At 46.1% G+C, this 13,633-nt stretch overlaps 1 protein-coding gene across 3 annotated transcripts in view; it reads left to right on the forward strand.

The window, feature by feature from the left end:
- The window catches only part of UBE4B (ubiquitination factor E4B), a 118,316-nt gene that overhangs the window by 95,695 nt on the left and 8,988 nt on the right, over positions 1 to 13,633 (forward strand). For all 3 annotated transcript variants that reach the window (XM_019799093.2, XM_011224247.3, XM_011224248.3), the window contains 3 exons: positions 6,253 to 6,379; positions 8,107 to 8,251; positions 12,387 to 12,521. In XM_019799093.2, coding sequence (XP_019654652.1) covers positions 6,253 to 6,379; positions 8,107 to 8,251; positions 12,387 to 12,521 — 407 coding nt within the window. The remainder of the gene's footprint in view (positions 1 to 6,252; positions 6,380 to 8,106; positions 8,252 to 12,386; positions 12,522 to 13,633) is intronic.

The raw sequence follows: 13,633 nt of genomic DNA on the forward strand, positions 1-13,633 counted from the left end.
TCTGAGGGTTCCAGCAGTCCGTCTAGCTCCTTTCTCCTTTGTCACCGTTGCTTTGTAACACCTAATAAGAGTCTCTCTGGGGCGCCTGGCTGACTCCCATTGCTGGAGCATGCAACCCTTAATCTCTGGGTTGTGAGTTCGAGCCCCACGTTGGGTATAGAGATTGCTTAAAAAAAAATAGAAAAGAAAAGAAAGAAGAGTTTCTTTTTTTCCCAGCCTACCGATACCCTCTTAAACCTAAAGCAAGTAGATAGGCACCTTAGAGTATTATTAACTCCCTCACTTTGGCTGCAGCAGAGAACACTCCTGGGTAAAAAACCTCTTCTTAGCTCCGCAGTCCTCTTTCATTCCTTAGTCCTGGTAGGGAGGACCTCCCTCCCTGGTAGAGAGGGCCATTCAGGTACAAATGATGAGTTACATGTGTACGGGACAGGACCTCATTCAGTGTCTTGCACATATCAGACTCAGTTGAAGATAATTTTACATTTCTTAAAATAACAGTAAGGTATCTCTTTTCACCCATTTCTTTATTTTTAAATTTATTCTTTTAAGATGAGAATACCCAATGCTTATAAGGTAGTTGTAGAGAACTACACTAACCTGCAAATGCCTATTTCATCTCCCTGATAGCTGGTGTGTGGAATCGGTGCTATGAACCTATGAGAATGTAAATTGGTGAAACATTTCTGGAAGGCAATTTGGTCTTTAAATGTGTATATCCTCTGTATCTTTTGGGAGAAACACTGGCTGCCCATGAGTACGACCACTAAAATGTGTATATTTTCTGTATCAGTCAAGGTCCAGTAAGGAAAATAGAAATATACCAGTTATCTTAATAGAATTTAAATACAGTTGACCCTTGAACAACGCAGGAGTTAAGAGACGCCCCGCACGCAGCCAAAGCCCACTTTTACCTTTTGACTCCCCCAGATTATTAACAGCCTACTATTGACCAGAAGTCTTATCAGTAACATAAACAATTAACACATCTTCTGTATGTTATATGTATCATACACTATATTCTTATGAGAAAGTAAGCTAGAGGAAAGAAAATGTTATTAAGAAAATGATAAGGAAGAGGGGCACCTGGGTGGCTCAGTCGATTAAATGTCTGCCTTCAGCTCAGATCATGATCCCGGAGTCCTGGAATTGAGCCCTACATCTGGCTTCCTGCTGAGCGGGGAGTCTGCTTCTCCCTCTCCCTCTGCTCCCACTCATGCTCTCTCTCTTTCTCTTGCTCTCTCTCAAATAAATAAAAAATAAAATCTTTTTTAAAAAAGAAAGAAAATCATAAGAAAGAGAAAATACATTTACAGTCCTATATATATATTTATTGAAAAAAATGTGTAAGTGGACCCATGCAGTTCACACCCGTGGTGTTCAAGGAGCAACTCTATAAGGAACTGGTCAAATAGACACTGGAGGACAGAAAGGCAAATAAGAGCTTTGGCGTAAGGCAGATTATAGGTTCAGGAAAGAGCCATCTGTCTCCAGAGCCAGGGGAACCCAGGGAAAAGTCTGGAGCTAGTAAAATCTGGCAACTCGAATGAGGGCCAGGACAGAGCTGGGACCTAGGTCTCTGAGGAAGGACACTGGCCAGCTCGTGTCTCTGAGGCTGGACACAGACTTACTAGTTCTGCGACTGTGGAGCTGAGCTGGAAACTGGAAGTGTCTGCTGCTGGGAGGAAGAGCCATTATTGACAGAAGCAGCCAGCCAACGGCTTGGGACCAAGTCCCTGCTCTGTAGTTTCCAGTTCTCCTGCAGCGCCCCCTATTGGCGAACCCAACAGAGGGCCAGCTGGCAAGGGGAAACTTGCGGAGTCCTAGCCCCAGCCCGGCAAAGCCAAGTACAAAGGGTGGATTGGAGGCTGAGAGACAGCAGCTAAATAAACAGCTCACCCTTTTGCATGTAAACTTAATTTCTAGCAATCTGTTCTGTGGGGATAATTAGGAATGTGTGTGCGTGTTTATAATGATCTTCACTGCAGTGTCATTTGTAATGCAGTGTAATGAAAATACTAAAAACAGCCTAAATTTCTTCCAGCTGTGGATAAATTAAGTAAATTACAGTTTATCCATAAAGTGGGTCTATATGAGCTGTAAAAAATAATGTGTTATTTACATTAAATGGTTGAGTAATAAGAAGTAAAGAAAATGTCAAGTAATGAACCAGTATGTACAGTATGACCACGTGTTGGTACACATCTGTACGATAGAAAACAGCATGGAAGGACATAGATACCAAAATATTAACAGTGAGTTGGTTAGTTTTGAATGGTAGAACTGTGAATGGTTTTCTTTCTTTCTCTTTTTAAAAAATTATCTGAACTTAATTATTCTGCAGTAAACACGTATTGTTAGTATTAAAAGCAAAAAATGATCAGTTAAATGTATTTTATACTCAGTAAGTGCCCTGGGCCTGTCAATGTGGCTTTGGAATAAAGCATGGGGGTGGGATATAGGCATGCAAGGGGTGGAACTCTTCCTGGGAGAACGGCTCTGGGCCTAGCAGAGCCCCACTGGTAAGGTCCCTGGAGCTCCTTTTCCCCCTTGCCACCAAGCGGTGTGCCCTCTGGCCCTGGACCACGTCTGCAGTCCTAGAGAGATGGTACCCGTACTAATAACAGCCACCACTTATCAAATCCTCACTAATCCTTTCAGTTAATCTGCACAGCCATCGTCAAGATGGGTGCTATAAATATCTCCGTCTTCTAAATGAGGGACCTGAAGCTTAGAAAGGTCCAGAAGCTTGCTGAAGGTCAACAGCTAGTGAGTGGCAGCAACTTTAGCAGGTGGACCTTAGCACAGGTGCTCCTGACTGCTTCACTGTTACTGCTGTGGTAACAGGGGGACCGGTGCCCAGAGAGCCTTCCAGTGGGACACTGCAGACAGCCCCCGATTCGTGCATCAACCCCATACTGAGACCTGCTGACTTAGGTCCTGACTCTCAGACGTGAACTAGAGATGGGCATATGGAACAGGCTCCCGTTTTCTACCCCCAGAGAATATCCTAGCTTTGGAAATGCTTAAGATCAAATTTTTGTTTCAGAAATAAAATTAAGTGGCAAAATCAGAGTATTTTATTTGTACCAGCAGTCAGTTCCTTAAGGACCAGCTTTCCCAAGCTGGCTACTCAGAACTTAGAAGAAAACACTGATAGCTAAGACTTACTTCCAGACTGTTCTCTTCCCCAGGCGGATCTGAATCAGCAAAGCCAGCATTAGCCCAAGTAGATTCAGTCTCTAATTCTACAAATGTTTATGAAGTTCCTGCTCTGTGTCAGCACTGGTTTTGATGCCACGGCCTAGTGGTGAAGACGTCAAAGTCGCTGCTCTTGTGAACCATGCGTTCTATTTGGGAGATAGACACGGAGCCAATAAATGAAATACTTTCAGATGGTGGGTGTGGGAGGAGGGCATGATGCTACTTTAAGGAGCGCAGTCAGGGAAGGTCTCTGGGATGGTGACTTTGGAGTAATGTTGGAAATGAGACAAGAGAGAATCATACGAAGATCTCAGCCACAGTGTGGCAGGCAACCGGGACGGCAAGTGTAAAGGCCCTGAGGCCTGGGCAGCTTAGTGAATCGAACAAGAAGACCCGTGGGATGGAGCACAGTGAGTAGCAGGGGAGTGAGGCCAGCCAGGATCTGGTTCTTCTCAGGCCTCTTAGAACTCGGACTTGGGAAGTAGAACTCAGGCTGCTGCAGTTTTGAGGGAGCATGAGCAGTGAAATTTTTTAAACATTGGCATTACTTGGTTTCTGCTGTGCTCAGGAAGTGGTACAGGGGTTCTGGGTGATTTTGAGGATATGAGAGGCTCTGTATTAGTCCCCCAGCGTCTTTCTCAAGTAGACTCTGTTTCAATCAGCTCTCCATACTTTAGTTCACACTTAAAAAAAAAAAAAGATTTATTTTTTTATTTGAGAGAGCGAAAGAGCGCACATGAGCAGGGAGAGGGGCAGAGGGAGCGAATCTTCAAGCAGACTCCCCACTGAGCACAGAGCCCTACGCAGGGCTGTCCCACCACCCATGAGATCACGACCTGAGCTGAAACCAAGTCGGACGTTTAAATGACTGATCCACCCAGACGCCTCAGTTCACACTTTTCTACAGTTAACAAAATGACACTTAGTTCATTGTAAAGAAAGGTTGACTTAATGAATATGCATAAGTCTTTGTGTGGTAAGTGTTAATTATCTTATTCCTCTCATTTTTAAATAACCTTTCTTGTCACCAAAAAAGTGTGTTCTTTGCAAAATATAGGAAATACCAAGAAGAAAATAAAAGTTATTGATAGTCTCTGCACTCAGAATCTCTGTTAACATTTTGCTGTGTTTTTTTAGCCTGTGTGTGTGTGTGTGTGTGTGTGTGTGTGTGTGTGTGTGGCTTTAAATATGATTGGCCTCATTTGGTAACCTCTGTTTTTCACTTCTATATCACAGATTTTTTTTCATGTTCTCTGTTGAGCATTTGCATTTATATTTTTTCTCTAATATGAATAGTACTGTAGAGAGTACCCTGGGAGATCAGTCTTTGAACCTGCCCGCATGCGTTTTCTGGAATAGAATTGGTGGGTCAGAGAGATGGGCTCATTGATGGTTTGTGACACAAGTTGTCACGTTGCCTTCAAGAGGTTGTGTCACTGTTCATTCTCACCAGCAGACAGAGGTACTGCTTGCCCAGATTCTCACACTGGGTTTTGTCATTTTTGTAATGTCCACTAAGTTGGTAGGTAAAAATGGTATCTTATTTTAATTTACATTTTTATTTTTTTCTTGAGCCTTATTGTCTTTACCTGACAATTTTCCCTCTCTTTAAAACTTGTCATAAACTCAGGAGCTTCTTATGCATGAGCTATTTGTCTTTTGGATAACTAAGTTTAATCTTTGTTCCATTTTAATTAATAGTACATACTGGATGTTGATAGCTGATAAATGAGTGATGAGTACGTAGATTTTACTAAGCTTTTCTCTACTTTGGTACATGTTTGAAAATATTAATTATACAAAAGTATTTAGAATAGGACAGGCAGATTTTGGAGATATTGCAGAATCAGACCCAGACCACCGTAATAAAGCTAATATGAGAATAAAGGAAGTCAGATGAATTTTTTTCTTTCCCAGTGCATATGAAAGTTATGTTTATATTACAGTCTGTTAAGTGTACGTTATCATTATGTCTTAAAAAACCAATGTATGTATCTTAATTTTAAAATATTTTATTGGGGCACCTGGGTAGCTTAGCCAATTGAGCATCTGTCTTCGGCTCAGGTCATGGTCCCAGTGTCCCAGGGTCGATCGCCACACCAGGTTCCCTGCTCTGTGGGGAGTCTGCTTCTCCCTCTCCCTCTGCTCCTCCCCCCACTCATGCTGTCTCACCCACTCACTCTCAAATAAATAAAATCTTTTATTTTTTTTTAAAGATTTTTTTTTTTTATTTGACAGAGATAGAGACACCCAGCGAGAGAGGGAACACAAGCAGGGGGAGTGGGAGAGGAAGAAGCAGGCTCATAGCAGAAGAGCCTGATGTGGGGCTCGATCCCATAACGCCGGGATCAACGCCCTGAGCTGAAGGCAGATGCTTAACCGCTGTGCCACCCAGGCGCCCCTAAATAAAATCTTTTAAATAAATCTTAAAAAATAAAAATATTTTATTGCTAAAAATGCTATCATCTCAGCTTTCAGCGAGTCATAATCATCACAGATCACCTATAACAAATACGATAATAATGAACAAATTTGAAATATTTTGAGAATTAACAAAATGTGACACAGAGACACGAAGTGAGCAAATGCTTTTGGAAAAATGGAGCTGACAGACTTGCTCAATGCATGGTTGCCACAAACCTTTTAATTTGTTAAAAAAAACAAAAACAAAACCACAGTATCTATAAAGCGCAATAAAATGAGGTAGGCCTGTCGTCACATTTAATAGGTACGTGGCCCTTAAGAGAATTCAACCCAGTTTTTTTTCTGGTCATTGGCGAGTGGGTGCTGTGTCGGTGATGCCAACCCGCTTTCCAAGCCCGATTCATTCGGCGATGTGTCATTGCCAGACCTTCACTGCGAAGCTTGTGTCTTCAGAACCACCTCCTGATTTCTCTCCTGCCTTACGTGTGAGAGATAGGTGCACAGTCTTACCACATCTCTGAATTTACAGATTTGTACACACTCAATAACATCGTGGGCACAGTAACTGCTTTTAGAAAGGTAAGACAGTACCCATCCTTTAGTCCCTCTGTCTCTCTTCTCTAGATGTTGAGCACACCGGAGCCACCAGTGAATTCTACGACAAGTTCACCATTCGCTATCACATTAGCACCATTTTTAAAAGCCTTTGGCAAAACATAGCTCACCATGGCACCTTCATGGAGGAGTTCAAGTGAGTATCGGGCGCCCGATGTCCCAGCCTGCTCTCTTGCAAATCACAGGTAGGGTGACTGCTGAAATCTTTCCAAGCAGTTTCTTCTGGACTGTCGGCTTGGTCTCAGCCTCCTTTAAGTTTTCTAGATGGTTCTGCTACACGTGAGCAGAGTTAACTAAATGTCTGTGCATGAGAGATACTGCTAAACTTTAGATTTGTCAAGGCACTTTGGGGATGGTATGGGTGCATAAAGAATCTATAAATATTCTGAGATGATTTGGGAAGGGTTTTTTGTTGTTTCTGCGATTACAGTGTTAAGTGAAGTTGTCAGAATGACTGGAATGAGATTGTAGAGTGTTCTGGAACATGATGTCAAGGTTTAGATGTGAAATGTTAGGAAGACTTTAGATTTGGAAGTGATTAGGTTGGGGTTGTCATTTCAAATGCCATTCTTTGTAATAAGGACTTGATTAAGGACTTTTTGTTACCTACCTGAAATTTTAGTGGCTACTTAAATCTGGACATTAGTCATTTCATCTAAGTTATTTTAAAAAGAAAGGTGCTTTAAAAAGAAGGTAGATGAAAATATTGAACTCTCGAATTATTCTTCAGGAGAAAACGTATCCCATCTGCTTGGATCTTTTGCAACCCGTGTTAGGTCAATGATCAAGTCTAGCTGTCACTTGTTAGCTGAATGACTAGTCAATAGGATTTTGTACTACCAGTGGAATAACCGTGTGCTAGACAGGTTTCTGCAGTGTAAACTCATCAAGTTAATTCACTTTCTTAGAGTTGCTCTTATGGTCGGAATTATGTTCCCACAAAGCCTGGCACGAGCTTAGACCAGACAGGCCCATGGCTTGGTCTGTGTGGTGCTGAGTGGGAGTGCTCGCCCTGAACTTTCCTTGTTCCTGAAATCCAAGCTTCCCACCCTCGTTCACAGGAACGTCTCTCCCCAGGCCCGGGCTTACCGCCCCCTGATCACACACCAGTAGATCCTGAAGTGTATGTAGCCCCTCCGTGCTCTACTAACCTGGTAGTTACAAAGCCCCTCCGTGCTCTACTAACCTGGCAGTTACAAAGCCCCTCCGTGCTCTACTAACCTGGTAGTTACAAAGCCCCTCCGTGCTCTACTAACCTTGTAGTTACAAAGCCTAACGGCGCTCCAGGACCTCAGTGCACCAGCGAGCCCTCCACTGTGACAGGGTATGCAGGGCAGTATTGGTAATTCTCTTGTCTCTTCGATGTGGATAATTGTGCTTTCTTTGTATCTTGGTGAGTTGAAGCATATCTTCTAGTCTGGAAGAGTTGTCTTTTCTGCTTTAAGTCATTGAGAGAATAAGCTAGGGACGTGTTGCTAAACCTGTTCTCTGTAGAAGGGGGAAGAATTCAGCATTTGCTGGTTTTCCAGGATGTAAATACTTCCACTGTTGCCAAATTTAAGCTGTCAAAGGAACCTGCTCATAGAATCCTGAAATATTAACAATTGGCCCTCATAAAGCGTACACTGAAATGAGCTTATCACACTTAATTAAAAGGAGTAAGAGAATTCAAGGAGAGACTCTGTAGTCCTTGACCTCCGCGGTACCTGAGCGGTGCCAAGGTGGTACCACGGTGCCAAGGTGGGCAGTCTTACAGGGTGACGTGGTTGGCACTTTGGGCGGGGGCCCATTGTCTTTGGGATCTGCTGTGGCGTTTTGCCTCAGGGAGCTGTATGACCGTGTCCAATGTAATTGCCTTTTCAGTTCGGGGAAGCAGTTTGTTCGCTATATAAACATGCTGATAAATGACACGACGTTTTTGCTCGATGAAAGTCTGGAGTCTCTGAAGCGAATCCACGAAGTGCAGGAAGAAATGAAGAACAAAGAACAGTGGGACCAGCTGCCCCGGGTGAGGACACAGTGCCAATGCCGGGACCGCTTGGCGGGGAAGCTGCCTTCGGCCCCGCGCAGAGCTCTGCTTCGGGGCTGCATTCGCGGGCCCTGCTTACGTAGCGCTGACGGACTTGTCACTCTTGTCACCTCCCGCCTGTGGGCTTCCACAAAGTTAGATCCCAGGTCTGGGGTAGGAGAGAGCTTAGACACCTGCTCTAACGCCAAGAAATGAGTTGAGAACTCGTTCAGAATGTGTCCTGAAAACTTTCTTGCCTTCTTAATTTTAAAGGGCGTTTTTGAAGAAGAACTTTTACCATCTGAATGTGTTTATGTCAATTTATGAAGGTAGGAGGTCAGTCTCTAGAATGCGGTGCCAGACAGGCGTTTGATTTGCTCATATGATCTTTAGACAACTATGTGACTCACACAGGATTCTGGTGGGTTTTTTCCTTCCAGTCGATCCTGGTTTTTATGTTCAGTTATTAATGGAAGAGAGGGTTGTTTTGCCAGGTTTCATGAGAAATTCACGCTGCGCCAGTGACGGCATACTGACACGCTTTTCTGACGTTTGTTGCAGCCGTGTAGATGGTTCTCTGATCAGTTACTTAGCCCTCGACAACTACTGGTAGCTTCATACATTGGTTTGTTCTGTGTCTGGTGGCCTCGGGCTCAGAATCAGAACATTTTCCAACAAGAGTTCTCATGGAAAAGTGGGGAGGACTGCTTTTTCTGGACTAGTGGTAGCATCCTCAAAACAAAAATGCTGTCGAGCTTCTAATGCTTTAGAGTCTTAAGTATCTTAAGATAAGGTGAGCACATGTGAAAGCACACTTAGGAAGGGTTTTCATTCCCAGTATTCCTGCAGCTTTGATGAGAAGTCTCCATCTTGCTGTAGCCAGCGTGCTTACACCACAGACGGAAACATCCCGTCTTTCCCCAGGGCCCGTGAATGCTGGGTTGCCACACTGCTGGAACCCCCTCATTGTATTCTCGAGGTGATGCGGCGGTTGTCCTTGGCACTGCACTGCCAGCTGCCCAAGTCCTACCCTCTACCCTCGTATTCATGTCTGAACACCCGTTAAACTGTTTTGCTACTGTGCCTGCAAAACTTCACTCCCGCACCTCGCCATGTCCCACAGGTGGGAGGCAGCCCAGACTTGATGCTCCATGCCCACCCCGCCGCAGTAGCTCTTAAGAGATCCTTCCAAACTTACCTCCCGTTCCGTCCACTGGCTCCAGTCGTGACCGGTCCCCAGGCCCTTGCAGAGCAGGCTAGGAAGCAGATGAGACCGGTTGAAAGAGCTCCAGCTTTGGAGTGGGGGGCACCTGCGTTTGAGAACGGACATGCCATGCCTTCAGAGTTCTTGAATCTCTGTTTCCTTGCTCGTGAACCAGAGACGATCCCTGCTTTGCAGAAAGGGAAGGAGGAGGAACAGTAGATGTCACAAACGTAGTTCGGGACCGTGTAGCTCCTGTTGTTCTGTGTGCCTTGAGACATTCCTTCTGTCCACAGTTCTTGACTTTCCATTCTTAGGTATTAAAATCCTACCCATTCTTTGAGTGAGGTCTTGTCCACGTAGGCCCTCGTGGTTGGGCTCCCCCACTTGGTGCGGCTGCACATCCTCCCTTTTCTCTGCGCTTCTGTAGCGCCCACTTCCTGTCGCTTGGGACGCTCATCTCAGACCAGATAATGGCGCAGGTGTGGGGAAACAGGTCTGTGGCACGTTGTCTCATTCACGGTCAGTGCTTACTAGCATTTGCTTATGAGACAACTGAACAATTCCTATTGACTTTTCCATGTTCGTGGATGAGAAGACGGCATAAATGATCACAAACAGGTGCTGTTCCCAAAGTCATGTCTGTTTGACCTTGCAGTCCCGTTCTGCCACCCACCTCCCTGCCTGCCGCTACTCCCCGCCCCGTCCTCTGAACACTGGAGGGGCTGCTCGACCCTCAGACTTCCCTTCTCCCCACGCTCGCTGCTGAGGTTGGTGTCTCTCGGTGAGGGTGCTGTTTGGAATTGTGAGTGCAGCAGAATTTTGCTGCAGCAATAATTCTTTATTATGAGAGACTGCACCATATGTGGCAGGACACTGAACATCTCTGGCCAGCGATGTACCCTCCTACCCCTACCCCGAGTCGTCAGGCAGCTAGAAACACTCCCACACATGGCCTGAAGCCCCCAGCTCAGAATCACTGCTAGGTGATCCAGAATGTAGGGTGCCTGGGTGGCTCAGATGGTTAAGCAACTGCCTTTGGCTCGGGTCATGATCCTGGAGTCCTGGGATTGAGTCCTGCCTTGGGCTTGCTGCTCAGCAGGGAGTCTGCTTCTCCTTCTGACCCTCCCCATTCTTCCTCTCTCATTTTCTGTCTCTCAAATAAATAAATAAAATCTTAGGAAAAAAGAAAAAAGATTCCAGAATGTGTCTCCTCAGCTCCTCTCTCCTGACTCCAGACCTGCCTACCACCCAGCTGTTGACTTGGCCCTCTGCCTGGTGGTCTAATAGTAGCCCGTGATGGGGTCCTCCACATCTCCGCTCCGGGTCTGCCCAGCCTCAGTGAGTGACAGCTGCATTCTGTTAGTAGCTCTCACTCAACGCTTGGGAGTCTTCCTTGATTCTTCTCCCTCAACAAACACCTCAAGACTCTACCTTCAAATACCCGTATCTGACTTCTTGCCTCACCACCTCCAGGCCACAACCCTCTCTCGCCTGGTGTGCTGTATCCTTTCTGACCCATCTCTTAGCCTCCACTCTTGTCCATGTCCATACCAGAGGGATGTTGTTAAAAACCCGTTTGCTCATTATCACCACTTGACTCAGAACTGGTCCAGGCTTCCCTTCTCACTCAGCATCCAGTCCTGAATTAGAGTGGGCCCCTGGCCCACCATTTTCCCCATCACTCACTCTCCCCGAACCACACAGGCCTCCTCGCCCTTCTCCTGACACGCTTGCTGTTCCCTCAACCGGGAGCACTGTTGCCCCAGATTTCTGCTGACTCTCTTCCTTCAGACATCCACTTACATGTCACCTCCTCAGGGGCTGTCCCTGACCACTCTTTCTCTCTTCTTCTGCTCTCTTTTTCTCCGTCACTACCAGAGTTGTGATGGATCTGTGTGGGTGTTTGTTTATTGCTTGTCTCCCTGCCTGCCGCCTAAGCTCCACGAGGCCCGCGAGCCTCTTGGTCATGTTCTGCGCCCCAGTGCCTGATGGTGGGCCTGGCCTGGACGAGGGCCTGGGTACCATGAGCGGAGGATGCGTGTGACACACACACGTTGTACTAGTTCTCACCTCGGTCCTATGTCTTCCTGCTTCAGCGTGTGTTCTGTAGGCACATTCTTGGCCAGAGGGACAGCGAGCAGGGTACCCAGCACCCCTGCACAGCCTCCCCCAAGCACCAACTCAGAGGGCACTGTGCCGGGGGCCCTCGTGCAGCGGCGTCAGCCCCTGCCCTCAGCATAAAGTAAAACAGCCTCTGAGCCAAAATGGAAGAATTTCCGTCTCTCCTGCTGTTTCTGGGGCTTTCTCCTTCCCAGAGCCTTCAGCGCTCCACCTTGCTCTACCCACGAGTCAAACACACCTTATTATCTCGTTTCCCAGCCGCTGGCAGAATTGAAGGAGGAGAACGGTGCCAGAGGCAAGCATGCTGACAGTTGTCAGGGGCGACGGCCTGACAGTGTGGCGAGACGAAAACTCAAAATCTTAGCCATCTGTAGGCACTTGGTGTAGGGGCAAAACCTCTAGGCCCCAGTATCGTAGCATGGCACAACACATGCTTTTAAAGTAATAGTGACTGCAAGTTGATATTATGGGAAACTAACCGTCCTTGATTGGCAACCATGGGTATTGGTGTGACGGAAGATTCACTTACTTCATCCCACGCAGAAGTTGAAGACTTCTTTTATCATTGAGGAAACCAGGTCTCATGTAAGTTAAACAGCGTGCCAAGGTCACCTTACTCAGAGTCCCAGAGAGTTCTCATGCTGAAAAGAATAAACTTCAGTTATTGGCAGATCCCCTGGTTTGGGTTGTTCTCATTCCCTCAGCGTGTGGGCTTTGTTGAGCGCTTGTCCCATTTTCCTTCACACTCGGCGTGCTGGTGAGCTCACGGCCAGTGCTGACTTTGCTTGGCCTCTGCTCCGTGTTTCCTAGGATCAGCAGCAAGCCCGTCAGTCCCAGCTCGCTCAGGACGAGCGCGTGTCACGCTCCTATCTTGCCCTGGCAACAGAAACCGTGGACATGTTCCATATCCTCACCAAGCAGGTCCAGAAGCCGTTCCTCAGACCGGTGAGTAGAAACTTCGGGGGGTTTCTTTTATGTGTCGGATTCCACAGTCAGGTTCCAGCACCTGTCCCTAAAGGCAGTTGTTGAGATCCTGGACGTTTCAGCTCAGAGTTGCTAAGTGAAGCCTGATGCTGATTTTGTTCCCAGTTATGCTAAGTGATCTGGCACTCTGGGGAGAGACCGAAGTCTACAGTCTCTTCCAAGATAACGTAGTTCGCTTTCTGCTTACATAGCACATGGGATTATTAATGCTGAAGCTGTGACATATTTTTTATTGTTATTGATTCCTGTATTTTATTTATAGGGTAAGTAGAAAGTAGCATCAGTTGGAAATTAGAGTATAGTTAGTGGAAATCATTGATAACAGGTAAGATCTTTGGTTCTCCTGGTTGAAGCTTTGTTACACTCAAGAAGCCAAAGGGTAACGAGAGCCGTAATTGGGGTTTATGATAGATTGAAGGTTGTCTGAATATTTGGCCTTGATACCATTAATAAGACCTGGGTCCTGCTTCTGAAATGGACACCAAGTGACCTAACTGAAGATCGCTGCCTTGCGTTGACCCCCGCCCTCCCAGTGCCACACAGCACACAGCTTTATGGTGCGGCCTGCACAAGGGTGGTGAGGAAGGCAAGGAAGGGGCCTGGGGAACTGGTCGTAAATTGCCTAGAGATATGGAGACAAGTTTACGATGGAACGTAATTTTATTGCTCATTTCCTTCAGTGTCCGGGCTCACCATTCCGCTCAGCACTCTCGCCACACCCCGGCCTGGGCGCCTCTCAGCAATGAGTCTCCTCCTCTGTCCGTTTTCCATGTCACATCTCTTCATGAAAGAACAGAGGATCGTGAAACAAAACCGAACTCACTACTGAAAGCATGCAGACGCCACAACTAATTTAAACAAGACAGTTCAGATCCTTGCTTCCCTGGGGCTTACAAATGGAATAAACTTTCCCTACGAGGCCCAGATAGTAAATAGGCGTTGTGGGCCTCACAGTCTGGCACAGCTGCTTAACTTGGCTGTTGTAGCATGAAAGCAGTTACAGAAAAAATACATGAACGAGTAAGTGTGGCTGTTTCAATAAAACTTTATAGAAACAAGGATCGGACCAGATT

The sequence above is a fragment of the Ailuropoda melanoleuca genome, chromosome 11, assembly GCF_002007445.2.
Source record: "Ailuropoda melanoleuca isolate Jingjing chromosome 11, ASM200744v2, whole genome shotgun sequence".
NCBI classification, from domain to species: domain Eukaryota; kingdom Metazoa; phylum Chordata; class Mammalia; order Carnivora; family Ursidae; genus Ailuropoda; species Ailuropoda melanoleuca.